The sequence below is a fragment of the Amblyomma maculatum genome, chromosome 4, assembly GCF_055883805.1.
Source record: "Amblyomma maculatum isolate TAMU_Amacu chromosome 4, ASM5588380v1, whole genome shotgun sequence".
NCBI classification, from domain to species: Eukaryota; Metazoa; Arthropoda; class Arachnida; order Ixodida; family Ixodidae; genus Amblyomma; species Amblyomma maculatum.
The window spans coordinates 181,992,841-182,017,455 of NC_139347.1; the positions used below are offsets into that span (position 1 = coordinate 181,992,841).

At 43.5% G+C, this 24,615-nt stretch overlaps 1 protein-coding gene across 1 annotated transcript; it reads right to left on the reverse strand.

Moving 5' to 3' along the window:
- Positions 1-254: 254 nt before the first annotated feature.
- LOC146193781 (ionotropic receptor 93a-like) lies at positions 255-24,236 on the reverse strand. Its single transcript, XM_084600603.1, has 5 exons — positions 24,084-24,236; positions 12,739-12,904; positions 11,261-11,478; positions 1,251-1,543; positions 255-468 (listed from the first exon to the last, which is right to left on the reverse strand). The coding sequence occupies exons 1-5, from the start codon at positions 24,219-24,221 to the stop codon at positions 255-257; spliced, it is 1,029 nt and encodes a 342-aa protein (XP_084456729.1). The 5' UTR covers positions 24,222-24,236.
- Positions 24,237-24,615: the final 379 nt, after the last annotated feature.

Below are 24,615 nucleotides of genomic sequence, written 5' to 3' on the forward strand. Positions count from 1 at the left end.
ATTTTCAAGATTTTTTATTACGTTACGAACGAAGGCAAGCCCAGAGGACAAGGCCGAGGCACCTTCCTGTCTCTGCTCATTTTCATTTTACTGTGTTAGTGAACATAAGCGTTTCGGTTTCCGAAAATTCGGCTGCAGCGTTTTATCCCAAAATCATCATTGATCACCTCACCGGAATTTCATTCACGGAAGTTCGCGCTTGACTCCAATGCATATCATTTAGTGCATAGTGAAATTGTTCTATTCCAAACGTGCTATTGCTGCGCACCTGCGATTGCCATTTCTACGCAGAATACGAGCAGAGACAAGGCGGCAGTGGTGAGGAACAGCAAGAATACAGACTGGACCTCGAACAGGGAGAGTGCGTTGTAGGTATCCTCGTGACGTCCCGACAGGCACGACTGCCAGTCGCCCAACTCCGCTTCGATCCATGCCTGGATTATACCACTCTCTCCAAGCCAGCTCACCCTGCGACACAAATAGCAGCGGACGTTCGAGCCTGTAACATTTTTCACAAATTTTCTTTCGCTGCACTCAGCATGTTCCTAAACTGGGTTTGTTTTCGGGTATAGCCAGATAATTTATAGTAATCGTGTATTCCTTTTCTTACCCTGGTATCGCTATAGGGTAGTATCGAAAAATATTTCTCAGAGAGGGACAGATCGGAAGAGGTCGTTGACAACTTGGTTGAGAGAGTTTGAGTCTCTCCTATTGCAATGTATGGAGTTAAAAAATTCACACGACTTCCTACACTTTCGAGAGTGAACTCGCCTTAACACAAAGCCATAGAGAGTGCTTTTTAAACCCGCTTCTGTACTCCATCATGCTAGGAAGATGGATGTGCCGATAGTTGTCTTTATCCCCGCATTTGAATTTGCCTCCTTATGTGTAAAGTTGTCTGTATTCGGTTTCTCTTTGTATGCGGTTGGCTAAAAACTTTTTTATATCTGTGGGGAATGTGCTCTCTGCATTCCTTGATGGTTTTGCTATTAATGGCGATCGTATATGAACCTAACACCTCAGACGCGGCACTGAGATGAAATGAGGCAAGGGAATCATATAGCACAATTCCAGCCTCAGCCCTGCTCTGATGTGCTGAATGTTGGTGCTAAAAACTGCGCTAATAGCATGGATGCTGTTTTCCGGTTGAGAGGGAACGTTTTCGGCTCTTAAAACTCTGCCACGTTACGTCATTGCAATTCTAAACTACAAGCGCGACCGCATTTCCGCCGCAGTCTGACCGATCAAACCTTTTGTCTATGAGACGCAGGAGGCCAAGGTCGACTCCTTTTCTCATGGCCATGGCCAGCTTGGTAGGGTAGGAACTCTCCTCACCGAAGTAGTAGCTACCTGCAGCCAGCCGCCGGCGGCAGGTACGTGACATGTGATACTGCTGCGAGGTGTGGTCGCTCATGATCACCGCTGTCCCTTCGAGCACCTGGCGCAGGTTCTCCTCTTCGTACAGCTTGTTCATGTCGCGGAGGCCGTCCCGCGCCACAGTCATAGCCCATACGATACGGTACACTTCGACACCGTATGCGTTCTGAAAATGCATTGAACCACTTTCAGTAGGCTACATGCAATAGCAAGACAGCAAGGAGAACAATGAACAAGGTCAGTGCACTGTATTCTCTAAGTTTTACGAAGATTCAAAATTTCCCTCAAAAGCAGCATCCGACAAGGGTTTCCAATACTATTTTAACTATCATAAGGTCTTCGGAGCGAACGGTTTCTTGTTCATCACGAGAAGCGCTGAATAGCACAGACGGTAAAGCAAGGTACCTCATCATCATTATCATCATCATCAGCCACCTGCAGGGCGAATGCCTCTCCCATATTTCTCCGATTAATCTGGCTCTGTGCTAGCTGCATCCACTTGAGCACTGCGAACTTCTTAACCTCATCCGCCCACCTAATTTTCTGCCGCCCCCTACTACGCTTTCCTTCCCTTGTAATCCAGTTTGTTACCCTAAGCGACCATCATTTATCCTCTCTTCGCACTACATGTCTTGCCCATGCACATTTCTTCTTTTTAATTTCCACTAGAATGTCAGCAACTTGAGTTTTTCTCTGACCCAATCTACACTTTTCCTATCTCTTAATGTTACCCCTACCATACTTCGTTCTATAGCCCTCTGAGTTTCCCTCAACTTAAGTAGAACCCTCTTGGTTAGCCTCCACGTTTCAGCCCATTTTTCCACGTTTCATTCAAGCAAGGTTCATGTTTCCCCAAAAGTCTCAAACGAAGAGTACACTGTTTTGGGCTGAAAACGTTAGAAAACATTTTTTCACGGCGCCTTTTGGAGCAGCTGATATTAAAGCTTATTTTCTTTAGTCAGACACGAACGGTGTGTGCTTGGAGGAAATCAGTGTTGTGAGATTCTATTATTTGATGATCATATTTGACATTCCATCACCAGACAAATGCAGGAAATATTGGCCGCGATTGAACTCATTACATTAGGGTCGCTCACCTTGCCCCGTAAACTTTTAGTCACCGGCGCGTGTAATTTTATAGAAAATCATGAGCACTTGCAGGCATTTGTCGCAAGTTCTCTGGACAACATTTTATGAGTTATTAGGGGTGTTATTTTTAAACTTCCGAGAGCACTATTGAAACTACACTGCAGAAAGGCGAAAGGTTGAGCGTTGCTGCTGCACACGGAGCAACAAGTTTGCTCTCATTATCAATATAACTTATTATACCGTCCTTATCATTGGTGATGCCATCTTTTGTAATTATCACCAATTGCAGCATCAGTGTTATCGCTACTATTATCTTCACTGTAGACAAGGAGAATTACGATGTGTATTTGGCGATCACGGGCGTGGGGCAGTTGGTTAAAGCGCTCGGCTGGGGATCCAAGAGACGAAGGCTCGATTTCCAGTAAAGACAAGATTATTTAATTTGTTTGTTTTTAACTATTATACTCCGGGTAGCTAAGGAGAATTATTATGCGCGTTTCAAGATCTCGGGAAGCATGACAGATCGCCGCGCAGAGCCACCACGCTTATAAAAGTAGAGACCAGTGTGCTATGGTGCTGGGGTATATGCTGTGCAGGATCGACTTCCTGTCTAGTTAAGTTTATTAAAGTAATGTTTATGTCTCCTGGTAGTTTGATGTGTGGGCCTAGTGAGAGTTTGATGCTGGTGTGACTGTGTATAGACAGGTTGCGGGATGATACCTTGTTAAATCTGGGTTGAGGTACTTCCATGCAATAAAGAAAAAAATCTTGGGGTTGGCATAGTTGGTTAACGGACTCGGCTGGGCATACGAGGGGTGGAGTTTAAATTCAAAGTAGAGACCAGATATTTATTTTTCTGATGACGTTAGTTTCGGTTTCGGGTGAAGACATCATCTGACTGACTGCTATAATGGGACCGAACGAACGAGTGAACACCGACCGTACGAGCCATTATAGGCTTTTCGTCTTAACACATGAAATTTCTTTACCCAGTTACGATTTCTTTAGTTAAAAGGTCTCGAAGGTGACTTCGTCTGGGAAAAATGAACTCCTCGGATATACGCTGACAATCGTATCGTCTTTCTGGTAGTTCTAGGTCTGCTTACGTTCTAAAGTAGTCTGTTTAATCCACTAACAAGTTCCCCGTTACGGCAGCTTTGGCCACCCTTTTGTGATTAATCACTATATGTGATCCGTTCATTTAACTTTAGTCTAAAAAAATTAATGGTACCGTTGACTGCCAGTATACATCGGTAGCGGGCGGCTAACATTGAAAATAAACAAATTGTCACAACAAGGACCTAATTAAACTCTTTTAAGAAGATTTCAGGCTGAGGTACTAAGGCGATTCTTTGGCCTAAATTACTACTATATAAGTACGTAGAAGGGCACTTTATTGCTCTTTTGTTGTAGCAGCCCCTGGATACCCCGTGCACCACATGGCACACTCCATCACTTAGGTAACAGCAAGGATGACCTTGCGGTGCTGAAAAAACTGCAATTTCAAAGACTGTAGTTGCGTAAATGTCTGGCCTGATATAGACAGCAACCGAGGCTATCTGAAGTTTATCTGGCCGCTTGGTGAAACATTGTAGACATAAAGAGGAAACAAAAGAAAAAAAAATGGGAGATGGTTTGACTGTGCCCAATAATTTATACCATGTGAAACTTTCCATATCTGTATAGTGATTTGATATTTACAGATGTTTTAACCTTACTTTTATGGGGGTGATCTGAATATTTTGACTGAGCCAAGTATTTTTAAACGTAGGTTAATTAAATGCTTTAATTGCGAAACATGGGTGTGGATCAACGTCAATCAAGCGCGAGAAAACGGAAGTTGCGGCGTGCGGCGCTAAGCAAAAAAAGTAAAAGCGCAGATGCTTCAATTGTGACGTGTCGGTGGGCGAGGCCTTGGAGGAGGGCCAGCCTTTGCGCGCGCTAAAATGCTGAAAAGAGGAGAAAAGCCGCGAAGGCGCAGATATTGAAAATTTGATTGCAAATAACTCTGCTTCCAAATGCCGCATTTAAAAAATTTTTGCGAGAAGGTTATCTTACATCGACATTCTTTCACATACTAGGCATAGGGAAACTGTATTGCTATGGCTGTTTAGGGCATCCTTTCTTGTGGGTGTGAGTTATAGGCACAGAAAAACTTCTATGGGTGCTGTTTCTTTTACTTTATAGTCCCTAGAGTTTTTCCTCCGAGCTCCACAGACCCTTCACAAGAGATTAATGGTTAGGTTCGGCCATGTTCAGTAGTACGTTCGATCTAAACAATGTTCTGGGCATTTCAATACTGGCCAGTGCGAAGCATGCGTGCTCCATTGATGGTCTTTGAACCATAACTGATCGCACATGAAAGGAGCAAGTTCCCAACTTGCTACTCTCTGGTTCAACCACGGGCACTGCCCACTACACCAGCTGACACTGTCGGAACAGGTGAAGCCAAGCACACCTCACCTCGCGCTCTTTTTGCCTTCGCAGTATCCTTCTCGTTCAGTTCGCTCCGGCCTCGTCCGGTTGCTTCGGCCTCGCCGTGATTGCTTTGCTATGCAGGCTGCTAACGAGAGGCGTCGGCAACAAGCTCAGGCTAGGAAGCGACAACGTGCACCAGAGACAGTGGAAGAACGTGAAGAACGTCCTGCTAAGTGTCGTGCACAAGATGAAGCTCGGCGACTACGTTCTAGCTCTCCGAGTGCTTCCACCTCGTCGGCTACTACTGAAAATATGATTGCTCAGGAACGCCGCAACGCCACCAAACGAAGACAGCGCGCTGAACAATCGCCGGAAGAACAGTCGTAATCATTGTGTGTCATGTGTTACTCTATAGCCAAAATATCGAACCACAGAAGCTACGCCATAAGCAAACACCCAAGCGTAGCCATGCCGCCATTGCTAACGCAAGTTACCAGGCTTAACCAGAGCTAAGTCACTGCAAACTTTTTTCCTCGACCTATATTGGAAGCCTGAATTTGTCAAATAGTTCTACGATACGTGTTTAGCTGGCTTCAGCATAGTGCTTTGTGTGCTTCAGTAGGGGGAGAGTGATATCAAAACCAGTTTTAAGGCAACATGTTTTTGACGTACAAGCTGTTCATCTGATACCCGAGAGAACAACATCTGCACATGCCAAGTGGAGTGCATAGTCAAGATTCTGTCCTTTATTTATGTCGGTACGTACAACACAATTTCAGCGGCTACAAGCACCGCAGAGACAGCAACTGTGCAAATATGAACAATCTCTATCTTGTAAACGCACTCCAGGTATCATTCGACGGCAGTGAGGTACGCACGGCTCTCCTCTGACCTTGGCTAACTGGCTATCGCGTTATGCCATACTGCTCAAGCTTTCCAGATCATACACAAGAATGTATTATCAGAGCGAACGCAGCTGGCGCATTCGCACTGTAACACTGCCCTATTGAAAAAAACCCTATATATATATATATATATATATATATATATATATATAGGACCTATTCATGTCTGATTATTTGACATGGGAGTTGTGGGAGTGGTAGGAGTAGTAGGAGTCGCAGGAGTCGCAGGTTATGTGCGTTGAAAAATGTGGTCAGCGCCCCTCGTTATGGGGAAAATGCGGATGCAAGCTAAAAAGACGTTCAGGTGAATAAAAAAATGTACGTAAATAAAATTTGAAAAACGAAACTTCCCGCGCCATGATTCGAACCATGATCTCACGGATGACGCCGCATACCAGCCCAGCACGCTAACCACTATACCACGGTGACGTTTCCTTTTTTTTTTTCTGACATGGTATTTATTATAGTGGTTATGTACAGAAAGGATTATGTACACGTACTATTTACAATGCACTCAGCCATTTCTGAGATGCACAAAAGAAAACACAACTAAAAGGCAGGCAAAGATAAGCACCGTGTCACCAGTGGAAATCAATCAGGTTGAAAGTCATTTTCATCATAAGTGTCCTTCAGTTGCAGCGTCATTCTGCTAAAATAGAGTCTAGGTGGAACAACAGGTGCAGCGTTATGATCCGACATGCGTGTCTTCCACAAGCTATGAAGTCCAATAAGGAAAAATATGTCATGTGGTTCGTAATCAGATTGTGTAACAGCAAGATACCACACACTGTACGAGTTTAGGACAAAATCTTTCTTTAGAGTTCTTTGCAGCACCTCCCAAATAAAAATTGCGTCTTTGCAATTAATGAAACAGTGCTCAATTGTTTCAGGCACATCACACAAACGGCAGTTTACAGAAGATACAAAAACATTTTTTCTATGGAGCCATGTGTTAACAGGTAGAGTTTCGGCGTGTAAATTAAAGAAAAATGTTTTCGTGCAAGGAAAAATCTGCATTTTGCGCACCATCTTTAACACATCATGACCCTTAAAACCAAAGTATAAAGAACGATACAATGGTGGCGGAAAAAGCATTGCTACCAAATCCTTGTATAATATCTTGAACGAAACAGAATATAAGTACTCATTCGAGAATCGTACTGTCAAAAACCTTATCGAAGCATAAACTTCCTGCATAAATCCTAGTAACTGTGGGCGGTCAGTAAAATCTGAAGAAACCACTAAGTCGGGAAGGAGATTCATGAAATTAACTTGTAAGAATGCTCTAATAATCGGATGTGAACAATCACGAAAAAAGAAGAAACGGGCAACTGACTGCCTTACATACAGATACACTAAGCCGAGCCCCCTGTACAAAGAGGTCCGAATAGGTTATGACGTCGAATCGGTTCCAAATTCGATGACCAAATAAACGTCGCAAATATTCGCTGAAAACGCTGGGTGTAATGCCTAGCACAGTGAAGGACCTGAAGCACATAATAACGTTTTCTCGCCACAAACATGTTGCAGACCTGAGCCCGACCGAATACTGAAACGTATTGAGAAATGTGGCGCAACAAACACAAACACAAGAGAAGATACACAACATACGCATACGATGCAGCAACAACTAGCCCCTCAAGCCGTTATTTCGAATACGGAAAGCCGATAGGGGACAACTGTATTAGCATAACGCTGGACGACTGGAACGCGCTCTTTCCAGTAATTTGCACTTGACTTAAATTCATTCAGTGGAACGCCTAGATAATTAGGGGGCACACTTGACCATTCACCTCCTGCGTGGTGTGGAGCCCCACGAACCAAATCAAAGGCCGGAACTCTTAGAGTGATTCATCTGAGCACCAGAAACAATGCCAAATTGTTCTATGCTGGATATAACGTTTTCTATGCTTGGTTTGTCTCTGCAAAAAAACACAAGATCATCCGCATATGCAAGCACTTTAACCTCATTTCCAAGGAGAGGGAAGCTATGGATACTACTGTTATGTAAACCACTCTGACAAAGTGGCTCCAAGTGAAGAGCAAAAAGCAGCGGAGACGTCGGACAGCCTTGTTTCACAGAGTTGATTTGTACGGGGCTTGATAGGTGGCCATTTACAATTAGGTGAGTAGAACAATTTCTATAGCAAAGTTGCACCCCCTTCAGTGCTTATATTCGTCGTTTTCTATTGCTACTTTGCTGTTTCGCACTTTGCATCTTTTTCTCAAGTCCGGTCGCTCTTCGACGATTGCCCTGTAAACGCGCTGAACCTTTTTCTTTCCTATTATCTATCATTCAATATCATCTATTACTCAAACGTATCAGTTTTTTGCACGTATATACACCTACGAATATGCGAATATGTTACGTACTGCCTATTTGTTTCGCCGTGTTAGAGCGCATTTTTCTTTCTACTACAGAGATATCTCGTACGGAGCCGCTTGTCATATAGTATCACCTTTTAACTTCACATGCTGCCAGCGGAGCAGCGGCGGCAGTATTTCACTTCCCATCACTCCTTTTGCATATGCAAACCCTTAAATAAACACCGCTGTTGATATGCAGCTATCAATGATTAGTTCGGTGGGCGGCGACGTGTGTTTTGAGTCATGCTCAATCATACTTATGTTCATGTGGAAAGGCGAATTTATTCCCTGCACTTCCGTATTGCAGACTCGTCATCAGTTACAGATATGAACGTGCGCCATAAGGTCGGAAGACCTGCAGCAATTGTTGATTGTAATTACAGCATGCGCTCACAGGAGCGCATGCAGATATCGAAATGCCAAATAAACTTTCCTGTTCATTTCATTAAAATTTGAAAAGGCTTTCTTGTTTTTAATTCTTGATTAAATTTAGCTGGGACACCGCATGCGCATACCAAACTCTGCCTTTTCAACCTTGCATAAACAAATCCTGATTAAGGAGCCCATCCAACTCCTGTATCATGGTACACAGGACCTATTCACAACTCCGATAACTCTTAATATATATCCCACATGTGATATACAGGAGTTAAAGGAGTCTGCAAAGGAGAAACAGGACCTATATGCATATCCTGAGCGTCCTCGTACTAGTCCTGAATGCTTCTTAATGGGTCCTTTATGCCCCATTTGGGCTCTTGCTTACTCCCATATTATTTCATACATGACCTATTACACCCGCAAATAGGGTCTTGCAGAATTAGTATGCGGAAGATAGCCGTAACGAAGGGTATTTCGCATAGTGATCGATTTCACGTTTTCTTTCTCTCCTTTCTTGGAGTTTCTAGAAAGCTGGCCTGTTAACTGCGGTTTAATGTTTTTAGTCCCCCTATATACAGGCAGCCACTTTTCTAGAAGTATCGTTCGAGCGCGACAACTCGGCGCTACTGCACCTGGATACAAATTGAAATAAAAATTTTATTTGCTATCAGATACAGGTGGGAAATTTGGGGGAAAAGCGCTCCTCGGACCATTTGGCAGGTCTATAATCCCTCATTTCGGCAAAACCAGCATCACATTACAATCATACATTTCATATATAAATATATGTACTCAAATACACAAATACAGAACTCAATTGCCTGATACGCACATATCATTTTAGCGTTAGCAGAAGAAATGTAAAATAATAAGGGAAAGGCCACTGATAAACCTTATAAAATAGAAAGTGTGCGCATCAGCCGGAGGTCATCGTAGGATGTGAAGAAGAGATCAAAACGGGCCGAAATATAAAATTTAGGTGTTGATATTGTGCACATAAGGCACTGTTTCCCATAATTTGAGCATGCCTTCGATGCTGACAAATCGTCGAAATGTCTTTTACTGCAGGGCGAGAGCGCACCAACAATTCCTCCTGATGCCGTCGGCGTTGTTTAGGCCGTTCTGATTACAGCGACGTTATAGACAGGTGTTTATAAACAGATGTAAACAGGTACGGCTTTTATTGAATCGGCTGCATATAGTGCGGCTGATTTTGTGTGCTGTTATATTCGATAAATAACGCAGCGCGAGAGAGAACCCAGCTGCGATGAACCCAGCTGCGAGGACGGCGCGAAAGGAACAAGGACAAAGGAGGAACCCAAAAACAGCAGACCAGACGCCAACTTTCAACTGAGGTTTATTCGCGCAAACCCTTGCATATTTATAAAGCACCCAAGCCGTATTGCGAAGGCTTATAACATAGTCATCCACATGCAGTGTTTAGATAACAGACGCTGCAGGTCACAGGTCGTCCTGAGAATCAACATCAGCTATGAACAAGCTAGCCCAAACCAAAGTACTTCTCCAGCGGCGACCTTTGCTTAGAAGCAGGTATTATAGAGGACCCTGAATATCGGCATACTGAGTTAAAAGAAACGCCTTCGAAACACTACCCGCTAATGCAATCTAGGCCGAGCATCGTGCTTAGATATTTACTCGTTCGACTCAGTCAAAACCAAAAAAGCGACCTGCCATAAAAAGAACGTGAAGAAAAATGCGCTCAAATGCTTTCTTTGTGACGGTCGCTACATACGAAGCACAAAACAAAAGCAGACGACGTTGGCTCCATAAGCGTGATCGAAACATGTGCTCGATTCCTCACTCGATTTCCGCTCTGCTTCATCTCGGTCCGCTTCTCGCAGTCCATTCGTGCGATACTTTTCAAAAGGGGGCAAAATCACCTCCGTATACCTTCCCGACAACTTTGAAAATTGCGTGCAGCCTAAGGATATTCCTTTCTGTTCCTCTTGATGCTATTTCAGTTCAAATCTTAAAACCACAAAGGTAAAATTTGCGACGCCCACCACTGCGGCAAAGTGCGTATATTCGATTGCCTTTTCGTGTTATTGGCGAAACAATATTTTTGATTATGTGGGAAAAGTGAGCTTAGCCCTGACGGTTATTCCCGCACACATACTGTTCAAGTGCTCATGTTTTTCACGGTAGTATAGCGGAGTAAAAGATAGGCGTGGTGTGAATTTGGGGTTAAACTTTTCAGAGCGACTCAGGCTATCAGAAGTGCCGCAGTGGAGAATTCAGAAGACGTGAGGTTCATTAACGTGCGTTGACATCGCAAAGCGCACGAGCCTCTGGCTTTTTGCTCCCATCCAAAAGTGGCCGCTGCGGTACAGATTTGATCCCACATCCCTGCACACAGTAGTACAACGCCCTGGCCATTGAACCATCGCGGCGGGTGATTAAAAGAGTCTAGGGTTTTAAATAGCTTGATTAGGAATGACCTAGCCTTATGTCTCTCTGCAATTTGCGCCATAATGACGTGATTGGCAGTGTTTAAAGGGCAATTGGAATCACTCACGTAATGTGGACGTTAAGTGTGATCATATCAATCAAATATAACATTCCAAACAGTTAATTTCAGTATGCCCCGCTAATAAAATGAAACCCTCTGAGCCTACATCACAGTGCGAATTTCTTGCAACCGAGAACACAAATTCGGAACGTTTTTTAATCTTTTAGTTTCTGACCATGTTCAGCGATGTTCTTACCTTCAAAAGATCCTCGTATGCGCCTCCTTTCCAAACGAAGGGCCTGAGATCTGGATGGCACGACACGTCCCTCACGCTGTCGATTCGCTCGGGCTGCGGTATAAGCATCATGGTGGCTTTCATGTGTCCGGTGAAAGCGTTCATCAGTACCACCACCGTCAGCCACCAGACGGCGAGGACCATTCGACCAGCTAAGCTGCGGGGCGTGCGTGTCGAAGCTGCGCAAAAAGGAACGTCCTTTTCCGGGTTTGTTTCCAAAGCTTGTCTTCTAACACTCACGCGGCCAACGAGGAAGAGGCTAAAAATGAACCTTGGACTACGTACTCGACCAAGAAGTGAGTTAGGAGAAAGAAAACTCGAGGAAATTAACAAGAGAAAACATTAATGGTCCAATCCGGCTACGCCTTGATTCTTTGAATGAATGCAGCTGCTCATGTTGTGTTGCCATAAAGAAAGGCGATCGCGTTCTCCCTAACAGCTTTCTCGGCGCTCGGCAGCAGTACTCGTGGACGGTTCCGCCGATGTCGACGCCATTATATGAAGTGGCCGCGTTTTAGCAACACAATTTTAACAGTTCACGATTAAGGAGTCAGAAACGGAAATGGTCGCCGAAGCAGAAGTGCCTCGTTAGCAGAATACAGAAAACATCATTTGGGGTCACTGCTGTACAGAAAGAATCGCGTAACATTTCGCTACTTCATTCCACGTCTCTTGATCCAAGGTTTGAAGGAAGAAATTCATTGTACCTTACCTTTTCTTCCCTTCCTGGGTCATGTCATCGAAAGGCTTTTTTCCTCTTAGTATTGTCTACTATATTATTGTAGATTTGTGTTCGTTTTTCATTCCTTTGTGGCCGCAGCTCTTTTTCTTTACTTAATTCATCCTGCTATTCGCTGGAGGGTCACGAGACAACTGTGACGAAGCCGATACCACCAAACAAAGAGACTGGCATTGAGCTGAATGAAATCTTAATTGGACATTTTCGCGCCCGTAAATAAACTAAGCAATTCAGCGGCAGCATATCATAAATGGTGCTCTACGGTTGTTGATTTAATAATGCCCGTTGCACTCGTCAGCGCTGAACTTCAAATCTGTGAAGATGCATCTAGATATAGAGGCGAAAGATGAGCAGGGAAACTTGGAAGATTGAGGAAACGGCCGCAAGTGCCTAAAATCCTTCTAGATACATCACGGCGCATCTTGCGCGACAAAAAAAAAAAAATCCTGCCGAGTCTCGTGACAGCGAGTATGAAGAAAGATTACAAAATCGTTGCATGCGCTACACTCATGAGGGTGTATGCTGGCGGCTGCTTAAAAAAAAAAGATTTGAATGGTTCACCTCAGTATATTTTAGCACCACTCCACTTCAGTAAGATTAAAAAAATGTATACTGATCTTACAAGCAACCAAGAGTTTCCGCTATTCCTTACTGCCTGCCAGCTCGTAGTTATTACTATTTGGGTCAAAGTCGAACTTACACTCCATGAACATAGCAGAGACGTAAAGCCACCAGTTGCTTTCGATGATGCATCGCACCGTCGACCAATTAGCAGGTCTCGACCAATTGGCAGAATCGAGAACGGTGTCGACCAGCGCGTTGGTCATCACACAGACGACGAGGAAAAACAGGAGTCCAATCCACACCTGTGCGAAAACATTTAGCGGTGATTCTTTTAAAAGTCATACGAAGACATAAACCTTTCTTTTCTGCTCCCCTTATGTAGAACGGAAGAGCGCGATGCAGACAATTTTGGCTAAGTTTATTTGACTGTTCTCTGTTGCGGCAACACGATGACTGGGTGGAATATAACAGCGTCCGCTTTCGAAATCGAGTGGTGGCTATTGCCACCGAGGTCGAATAATTTCCTTCCATTTTTTATTGTGGCTATCAATCTATCTAGTATTTTGTCACTTTTTATAGTATATTTTTATTACTACGAACTGATGCTATTTTTTTGTTTTTCAGCCACCAATCTTCCAGTAGGTTTTTACTAACCTTCCCTTCGATTCAGTCACTAGACCGCTGGTATCATGGCATCATACTATACACGAAACGCAATCTACCGGCAATACTTTAGTGCCTCGCTGCAGCGCCGCCGTCTAGGACGGAGACAACCTCGCCGACGCCGCCATATTGAAGAACATAAGATCCGGTGCGCTAGCATGCTTACCAGTGCCGCTCTTGATTTCGGTGGTTGAAAGTGCTCTGACTTAAATTGTCTTTTTCAGCAATATAGCATTGCAAGTAATTTCACTCTTAATAGCCTTTTTACCATCCAATTCTCGCGCACCTAATTGCACGATATACTTTTACGGCCTCAAGTGGCCGAGCTTGTGCGGCTGTGTAATTGAAAAATATTTTCATATTAAACAGATCCCTTCGCCGGCATTTTCTTCTGCCCTATGGGCATGAAGGAAGTTGTATTATTGTTTTTCAAATGGCCTTTTGTTTTTGTTTTTAATCCTTTGTTTTGTTGACGACCGCGCGTCAGCCGCTGGCGTCCTGTAGTTCAATTCGCTTTCGTTGCGCGGGCTGTTTCTCTTTGTTGTACTCGCAGAAACTGATGTCGGTCTGCTCTATAATCTATCGGAATGAAAATGCGAGTTGTGCGGCCGTATATTGCTTACAAAGAGCAATTAAATGTTTACAGGCAGACGCTGTTATATACTAACGATGCGTGAACTTCAGTATACGAACGTTGCCACAGAGCCTTTTTGTTTTTTCTCGGCGCCCGCGAAAGCGACTCCTCTAGTTGTTGATAGCATACATGATTAAGCAAGGTTTTCACTCGTTTCGTTTTCCTCATGGGCGCCCATTCGCCGGACGTCCGGGAATTTGCTCGCATGCAGAGTTCGCTTCCACCATGGACATGTGCACCGGCATGGCCGCCCGATGGAAGCGCACTAGATGCGGCCTGCTACATCGCCCGAAACCGGCGGGAGGCGCCCACTTCCAGACGCTACCGCCTCGGCGCCACCATTCGGGGACAGCCGCGCGCAGAGAGCTGCGCATGGCTTCGCTTTGAGGGAGGCGTCGGCGTGGTAGAAGCCTTTTATTTTAAGGATATAAGAGCTCCGCTTCATACAATTTGGCAACACGAATTAGTATATACTGTCATGTCTAGTGTGACCATGTCAGCACTTAGCGCTTGCTCGGCAAGGATGTATACAGGAGTGTACCCCAAAAACTTCTAGTGACCGTGGTTCGTTCAAGGCCACTCGATTGGAGAGCTCGCATTACCGTGATGTTGCATTCGAATCAAGTTGTTTGTCACATGAAAATGTGACCCGGCAGTGAACAATTCGAAGCTTTTCAGCTGCCATGGTAGCGTAATGATAACCGCTTATTAACTATGTCGCAAATTCCGTGTGTCATTTTCATACCATTTACTCATTCCTGCATACAGCTTTTATACACAAATTGATGTCAACCTGTTCTAAGCTGCCAGCGCTATCCAATGAAAAAATGTCCTACTATGAGCCACCTCTGTGAAAATGCGACATGTAACCAACCTTTCTATATCATTCTGACAAATGTTACAGTGGAAATATGAAGATGTCTATTAGGTTAAATCTAGATGATAACCTGGGATCTTCGACTGAGTTGGAGACCTTAAACTTTGTACGCCAGAACGCTATCTGTCGTGGCTTCCCGCATTTTGCATGACCGGACAAAGTAAGCGCACTTGATAGAGCCGGTCTGCCTCAACGTGCTACGTATATGCACCGAAAGTTTTTATTACTAGGTTTATTGGCTGCTCGCAAACCCATACAATTTTGCTGGTTCGTAATGTTCAATGGAGGAACGCGCATCGAGTGTTCTTCTTGTGAAACTCTTCACTGCGATCACAAAAATGTTCACGCTTCAGAGCGAGACTACAGCCGAGATCCAGCGAGCAGCCGAGTACGCTTATTTATTGGCCACACAAAAAAAGCAAGAAAATATCCAATCGCAGACGAAAAACCTTTCTTGAGAAAGGTTTATGCCATATCCATAAACGTCGCTCCACTGTTAAGTTGACATTTCCAGCCCAGCTCGCTATCAGTGGGGGCAGCCACTTAATGATATCTTGCATAGCGCCTTAGCATGGGCACGATCATTGTTTTTATAGATTAGCTGCAGGTACTGTGTACAGTGAGAAAACAATGATGAAATAAAAAGTTTACACAGCTTGCTACTTCGCCGGAACTCTTGAGACTTCATCATCCTGTCAATGAAGGTGTTCGTTAGCTGACAAAGCTTGATTACTTCCTTTGCGGGGTACATCAAGCCTCCATTGTCCTTGGTTTTTATTAACCTGTAACTGGTCCAGTTGACTCATATTTCCTGCAACAGGCTCTTGCACGACTGACATGTCGCCTCAAAACCATTATAAATATCGCATAAATTAAGCAACAACCTGTTAGTGATAAACAAAACTTGGGGTTCTTAAGTCTCCTTGAGGAGCCTCGTTAGAGTGCCCGCACTTTGCTACCTGCTTATTCACCGTATCACGTAATTGCTGCCTCTGTCGCATATCATTAGAATGCAGCCTTAAGACACCGCATTATATGAAATAGTACCCTACACATAGCTATATAAAGCCTCTCTTTTCCGAAGCCGTACGAATGTGCCCTATAGGAGTATAGTGTGCCTGACATGGGATCTAAGGGTCCCGATTTCAATAATTCCCATTTCGCCCTTACACCTTATTGGCTTTCTCTGGTTTGGCAGCTCCTGCCACATTGAACATGTCATGTGTTCTCATTGCACCAAAGGTGTATGGCCATGTCACCAACTAAAGTGCCTCTTACCAGAGAGGTTTTTTTCCGACTTTCCAGCGACATAGCGGGCACCGGATTTTCTGTGGAACGTGGCTTTTCATTTTATCGCGTCGGCTCAAACAGTCTCAAAAGTATAAACAAATGTTGTATGCACATGCTCTTTTACTTGCAAGGCCACTCAGACTAGCGCGGCAAAATTTAGAACAAATTGCATGCTTAAATAAAAAATACCCTTCGTAGCTTTTTCTGATATGTCCTCGCAACATAGCCTGCGAGAAAAGCTTCTTGGTGCTACCTCATCGGGTTCATCTGCTTCACAACACATCGTTAAAAATCCTAGTTCACTGGCCAGCTCCCTGCTAACTAAATAGGTTAAACAACGTGACGGGAGCACAGGAAAAGAGGCCGACACACCTAGCGCGGTTGTGCCGTCTTCTCCTGTGTTCCCGTCACGTTGTTTGCACGGTTAGCCTATAATTAATCACCAAGTCCAATCTGCTGTCCCTTGTAGCAAAGTTAATGGCAGCTGATAAGGTATTATGTTTCAGCATCTGGACTTTTTAACCTCAGCGCCACTTTCATTTCACAGGAAGCGAGTGCATTTCCACTCCTCGCTGCTGTCTTTGCCTGAAGCGAGCTCAGCAGATAAAATTAGAGTATCTCTTAGATGTCACAAAAGCGGAGGACGGCTATCATTTGCCTCTCATCGTTTGCCACAGTTTGTCATTTCAAGTCGTTTGATATACTGGTCGTTTCCCAGTCATGATGAGTCTGCCTGCGTAGTCATTGAAGCCCTTATCACTCATAACTAAGCAGGTCACTCATTAGAATCAGCAGTGGTCATTACATGTCGTCGTTTCACATATTGGTCATTTCGTAGTCATTAACAGTAAGGATGAGTCATGTCTAGCTATTATAGTCATTATCACACATACGCACTTTTACTCATTTTAATCAACTGCGGTCATTACTTGTCGCAGTTAGATATACTTGTCATTAAAAATCATTTTAGTCATTATTAACCCTTATTAGTCATTAGCATTAGTCATTACCTCTATCAATGTCTATTTATAACTTTTATTGATTACTTATCACCACCAATCATTTTCATTCTTAATTTTCCCCCTTGCATATCCGCTTTTTGCGACTGCACACCAGTGCACAGATGCGACGCACAGATTACAAGCACAGCTTTTACGCACAGATTTTTGCTCCATGAGCCTAGAACGATAGAACGGCTTTCGAAAAACAAACGCATCCCATCTCAACGTTAACGTGCTTGCACACGCGCACACAAAACAATTTGCGCTAACCACGCAGATGCGAGGCGAACGCGCCCAGAAAAGGAGCAAACCGCGCGCTCAGAGCCGGCGACCCCGGCAGCGACGTGTCCCTGAACAGTGGCGCCCTCAGCAGAAATAGCGGGCACAACTGTAAACTCCCCAAGGACGCGCTTTCCCATTGACGGCGGCGCGGCACAGCAGGCCGCACCCAGTGCGCTTCCATCCAGCGGCCGTGGCACCGGTTGCTCGACTGCGATTCCTCTGTTATATTTTATTCAAGGTGATCTCTACTGATTATTAAACTATACATGTGAACCTACACAAAATGCTAATTTGAGGTAGTCATAAACTATGCATGTTGTTTTCTGTAAAGTTTAAATTCGAAATAAAAGTAACCGACTTTAAAAAAATTATTCATTGCAAAAAAAAGCAACCATAAGAGGTTTAGTTCCAAAAATTCATTATTTTGGCTGTGCCTGAATTACATTTTCTGCCGACAGGATTGGGTGCTCAACAGTCAAGCTGTTGTGAAAATAAATGCTAGACAACTAAATGTTGAACTTTATTGCTGCTACATACATGTATGTAACGAAGCTTATCAACCTCATACTTAGCAGACAGTAAAGGCAGCAAAACCGAATACGATGTGAATTTGAAAAAGCGTAGCTTGTTGATCCAGTTGATGCATGGTATGTAAAAAAACAACCAAAACGACGCGTGAAGTACACTGGACGATGTTGGAAACACCACTGAAATTTTATTTTTCAATAATTTTGTTTTCCGTTTCCAGCGCCACCCCTGTACACTTTTGAACGCGTCGTCTCCGCAGGAATTTTTTTTGTTGACGTACAATTGCAAATTATTTTTGTAATGCTTAGCGTAGTCGAACATGGAAAAAAATGCAAACTGCAATATAAATATAACGAGCCAGAAGGACATTTATTGTGTATGTGCAGTCGTTTTTAACCCTTGTCGAAAAGATATGAAAAGAGCACGTGAAAAGGAAGAAACCCACAAATTATGTGACAAATATAGAGCAAAACTTTTGTTTTGCGCATTGGGAAGTAGCACTCGCAGCAAAAATAAAAAAGTCAACCACCAAAAAGCGTGCAAGAAATGGTAAAGGTAATGTGCAGAGTGTGGTATAACCATTAAAACAAAGCAGGTGCACCAAGCTGACGTCAGCACTGTCTAGCTGCCATAATTATCGTCAGAATCCTCAGACTCGCTTAGCAAGCCTCTGCAGCTACAATTGAGGAGGAGCTGCTATGTTCCTCTCCAGCAGGTGACATTTGGCAGGCCGTCTCGCAGACACATTACTCGGCTTCTGTTGAGCTGAATGAATAATATAAAAGTGATATTGTTTAGAATCACTGGAAATTGAGAAAATAATACACTCCGGCTACATCTGAATAAAAGAGCACGGTCAAAGCTCTGAACTTTGACAGGCGACGTCCATTCTGGTGATTTCTCTCGAATTGGTCCTCATCACAGTTGTGCTAAGCAAATATAAAATAGCAAATGTGATTACTGAAGCAAATTTAGACTGATAAAAAGAAATACTTTGAAGAATATTCCACAAAAGGATGAAAACGTTTTCATAAAAATGTTGCTGAACATTACCGATCATCGCATGTTTATAAGCAATGCGCAGACAACGACAGGTACCGATCCACAAAACTTAGAAAATACTTTGAGTGACAAAATGCGTGTTGATGGCGTGTTCACATATGACACATCATGCGTAGGCATTTTGCTCCGCAACATAATACGAAGCACTCTCGGGATTGAACGTCCAATTATCGGGTTGCAACATGTACCCGCAAACTTAACATTGGCTACATCGCTTGCGTTTACAGCATTGCAATACATATTAATCTTAAGAAATAAGCTAGGAGCCTTGTCTTGAGATCAGCGAGACATCGCCACCAAAAAGCATCTTCGCTCGACTCTACATCAGATAGGATACTAGACGTGTAGAAAAACGGTGGTTAAAACAAAATATGAGTCAAAACTGTCTTGAAAATTACGTCGGCGGTCTATAAGTTCTTAGTTGCTTTCGGTCGATACCACTTATATCTTTCCGTTGAGCGTCAGGGGAAATGAAAACAACCTAGTCGTTTAAGGGTTGGCCTAGCGCATATCAGCACACAAAAAACGCTCGTAATGCTCGCTCTGTGAACCTGACAAGCTCGTAAGTCGCTCGGTCTAACACTCTCCAACAAGTACAACCACCAGCGAATCATTCACAGCCTCGAACTTAGCTGCTTACAGCACTCAACTGCGACCGCACCTAGCGCTCGTCGTGATTCAACATGGCGTCGCTGTGCGAAAGACGCGGCGTGGGGCCGTTCAAAGGACGGCGCCATCCTGAACGGCGGCGCTGACATCGAGGCGCCATAACATTATTTTCATCTAATGCTGCAAGCGATTAGTAGTTCCAGCTGTATGAATCTTCCTTAAAAATTGTTGTCATCTACTGTTTGAATTTAACCCTGGCTATTTAACCTATATGCAGAGTGCATCATGAGGAAGGCCGGTCTGGACGAGTCTTCAGCTGGAGTGAAGATTGCTCGAAAACGTATCAACAACCTTAGATATGCGGATGATACCACTTTAATGGCAGAAAGTGAAGCGGAACTCGAGACTTCTGATGCGCGTACAAGAAGAGAGTGAGAAGTTTGGGCTTAAACTGAACATCAAAAAGACAAAGATCATGACGTCTTGCCCTATCAAGTCCTGCAGCATCAAGGGACAAGAAGTGGAAGCTGTGACAGATTTTCTCTTCTTGGGCTCCAAGATTACCTCGGAAGGAGACTGCAGCCATGAAATTAGGAGACGCCTGCTTCTGGGAAAGAGAGCAATGGTTAGCCTTGACCGCCTAGTAAAGAGCAGAGACATTAGTCTGCCAACCAAGATCCGTATAACTCGTGTTATGGTCTTCCCAGTTGTGATGTATGGATGCGAGAGTTGGACTGTGAAAAAGGCTGACCGCCAACGAATTGACGCCTTTGAATTGTGGTGCTGGCGAAGACTCTTGAGAGTTCCTTGGACTGCCAGAAGATCAAATCAGTCAATATTGTCGACCATAAACCCTGACTGCTGATTGGAGGCTCAAATTCTAAAGTTAAAGCTCAGCTACTTCGGTCATCTGATGAGAAGAGAGGAGTCGCTGGCGTAAGATTTGATGTTGGGAAAGCTTGAGGGTCGCCGGAGAAGGGGTAGGCAGCGAACGCGGTGGTTAGATGGCATCCTCGAGGCACTGCAGATGAAGTTATGTGATGTTAGGAAAATAGTGAGAGACCGGAAAGCGTGGCGTGACATGGTCAATAGAGTGACGGAGAGTCGGACACGACTGAACGACTGAACTGAGCTGAACTGAACTGTATGAATGAGGGATTCCTAGCTATTTATACTTTGGTGCCTTATACTTGGCAAGAAAACTTCGCTCAGTTACTGCCACCTTTCTATCTTAAATAGACGGTAAAAAAACTATTCATTGAACTAGAACACGCGCACGAACAATAGGGAATCTGTCGCCCATTTCCGTAACGCAAGAATTCTGAACTAGCTTCTCTAACACTGAATATATCCGCTATCAAAAATGAGGCTCCTCCTCTCTTCCCTCAACTCGGTGCAGCCAGGTTCCAAGAACAAAAAATGAATAAAACAAGGTGTCACGACATGACACTACGCCCCGTACCGCCAGCATCATTTCAAGGCGTCTAGTGAGTGCTCAAATCCTGAAACCCAGTTGAAGTCACCCGGAACTAGTTCGAAGGGAAGTTTCACAGTAATAGCGTACGAGTAGTCTCCAGAATCACTTAAAATATTTGTAAATAAAAATCTCTACGTAGTCATTTTAAATTTTCCTCGAATACTTACAAAGACCGCTTCTGTGAATTTCTTGTATTAGAATACTGCCGCAGTTATCACTTCTGAGGTTTTGTAGTCTCTTATGATAATATTAAGGAAATACTTTTCATGAGTCACTATTGCTTGGTCATATATCTTCTGCAGAGTCATGCTCAGTAATAATACCATGACTCATCTTTCGCTTTAGTCGCTATCAGTATACTTCAAACCAATTATGTTTTAACTACTTTTACTATCCTCCATTTTGCTAAGACGTCCTTAAGTATTATAATGGTCGACTAACCTCAATTAGTATACTTATTTAATGTAGATCCTCCATTCTTACTCTTGCGGTCTCTTTATAATAACGTATACGCACCTTACCTACACAGGCTTCAAATCGATTACGAAGGACAATGTTCGCCTCCATGAAATTCCTAACACTCTCACATCAGAGGGTATTTTCTTTCTTCGCATGGGCGTCTTACATCAGACATGGCGCCATCCTACATCCTAAGATAACAGAAAAGTACAGTAGGTTTTTATACTTAGTTTCTTCTGTTCCGAGCGACTTGATTTCAAACGTACCACATACCATACTGTTCAGGTTAGATAGATTGGGGATGTTCTTACTCTTTGAAAACAGAGTCTTGAGAACATCAGGATTGCACGAAAACTCTACATTTATGTGCCTGGGAGCTTTAGAAATTATAAAAAAAATCTTCAGATGGCTGGTTAAGGCGTGCTGAGTGTTATTCACTTCACGCTCTGCCGAAATATACGCATTGAGGGATTTATTTCGTTTTTGTTTTTTCGTAGGAACCTAGGCTTTAGTTAACATGATCGGTATTCACATCGAAGGTAATTACGCTGAAGGATTGTTATCTTTCTGGTGCACGGAAGATACTATGCCTGCCTTTTTGCAATATTTATTTTAAAACAGGTCGAAGGTAATTACGCTGAAGGTTCGTTATCTTTCTGGTGCACGGAAGATACTATACCTGCCTTTTTGCAATATTTATTTTAAAACAGGCAACGTAAAAAATTTTAACTCATTAAACTTATTATGAATCTCACATCGTAAGAGTACCATGGATTTCGAAATATACGATTTGCAGCCTGTCCATGGTTAGTCCTCCCTACATTGCTGCTACATCCCGTACACTGGCAACCCAGCATCGGTCTTCATCAAGACAATTTCCTTGACGTATGGCCGGGATAAAGCTTGAATGTTTGCCGATATATGCTTGAATGGGCTCCAGGTTTGAAAAACCACAGGCTAAATAGAGACAAGACTGTTCTTTCTGGTATGCACATGGAACTAACTGATAAGGTGTCAAGACGATAGGAAATAGAGCACAGAAGGGCAGAGGTGTCTGCCATATTGGAGGAATACACGAATAAGTTGTGAGTCACAACTATTATAACAGCAAATATATATGCACTGTTGCACAAGAAGCTCATGGACGAACATATCTTAACTTCGAACACTGTAGAAACCACTTAATAGCATTACGCATAGTCGGACGATGACACCGAATTCACTTCATCTACGCCGCTAAAATTTCTAACCCTCCAGTGCCAGAACGCAATGTCATGTGGATGCCGTACTGTGTACATAGTGACAAAGTGTTTAAATACTAAGCCGGTGATTATGCCGAACGTATAATCGCAGATCATATCCCTGCATCGCGACGGAGTCTCATCATTTAATTGCCACAGAGATCCTTCTAGTTTTGCCCCCAAGCACCAAAGTCGATTTGGAAATATTCAGCTCCTTGCTGTCCTCTTGTGTTGGATAGACAGAAATAGCAAGGCTGAAAAGTGAAGCAGAAGCATCGTGGCTAGCCATTTGACAGTCAGAATAAGAAGTTAGTGGCACGGAACAGCTACGGCCTACGCACTGTAGTTTCATGACGCCGTATTAAATCCGTGACACAAACTTTTCGCTCGAAAGAAAATGCGCTAGGACAGATGTGACTTCTGGTGACTTTTTGCGCACGTTATTCACTTGCGACGCTCTTATTCTGAAATGAACACTTTTTGTGACACCTAAAGTGCAAGAAAGGTATGAACAATTTTGGCCCTCTCCATTTCTATGCTTAAAGTTCAACGAATAACTGGATGGGGCCCGGCCACGAATCAGTTCACGTGCGATTCATGTTGTAGATATAAAATTTGCACGGCATAGCTGGTGTTCTCGGGGCACATAATGTCTTGAACGCATAAGGCACACCATGACGTGCTATTGCAAGAAGTAGTTTTTATCAAAAACATGAACACAGTGAAACTGTTGTGCGCATTTTATCTTCGGTATAATTATATTACCTGTATGAAATTATTATACGGGGGTTTGATTACAGCGGTGACCCAGTAAAATAAATCAGTACATCTAACAATCTGTAAGCACTGAGAAATAACAATAAAGGAAAAAGGAACTGACAAAGCGTAAAGTGACATTTCGAAAAAGCACAAAGCAGACAGCAACTTTCAGAATAACAACAAAACAAAAAGTGCGCTTAGCATGAGTTTCGAAATCTCTATAATAACACTTAGGGAATAAGACGCTTAAATGAGATTTCAATTCTAGGCTTGATTTGCAATGCTTGGGCAAAGCTTTGCTCTCCATTAGGTCATTTTCTTTCATACGAACGATAAATATCTAGACGTACAAGCCTAAATCAAACACCCTACTTCTGCCATATCCGTAAACCGTTCGGCATATCTACTGCGAGAGGCTATTCTATCGCGACTCAAAGATGTCTTATGAACGCAGTCATGCTGGCTTCTTCAGAGCACACAGTCATCATTCATTCACACTACACTACTTCTTTTCTGCGTTTTGAAGCCACTTTAGGGGTTCTCAGTAATGATGCTACAAGTCACGCGCTCAGAGCATAAGAGGCAAGCCGAACGCTCACCGTCCATTCGAAGGCCATGAGTGTTCCGAAAGCGCTGACTTCAATGAGGTCGGGGAAACCCGACAGGATGGTCATGTATTCCGTGAAGACCGTCGTAGTGAATGTAGTTGCCCTGGAGCGATCGTATGTCACTCCCATTGGCCCCAGCGCAAGGTCTGCCCTCTGCAAACGTAATTCAAAAGCGACATATAACTCTATACTCCCAATGCGTTCTTGTGGTGGCAAATCCTGTTCTCTATTTACCTAAGGGAGCATATACTGTCTGTAAATTGCTAGGTCATACACTGTCAGGCGGAGTGACTACCAGAATAAGTCAGTCTTCATTTTCTTTTAAATTAGGTGACAACAGCGAGTTCTCAGCTTCAAGTTGTTACAGAAGATTAACTCAACAATTCTAGCATCTATAACTGAGGTGTCATGAAATTTTACGCACAATATACTGCACAAAAAAAAATCGAAACTGTGCATCAGAAAGGTGCGCAAAAACATTTCATATTTTTGTCCCTTCTTCCCTTAAAGAAACTTTAACTTC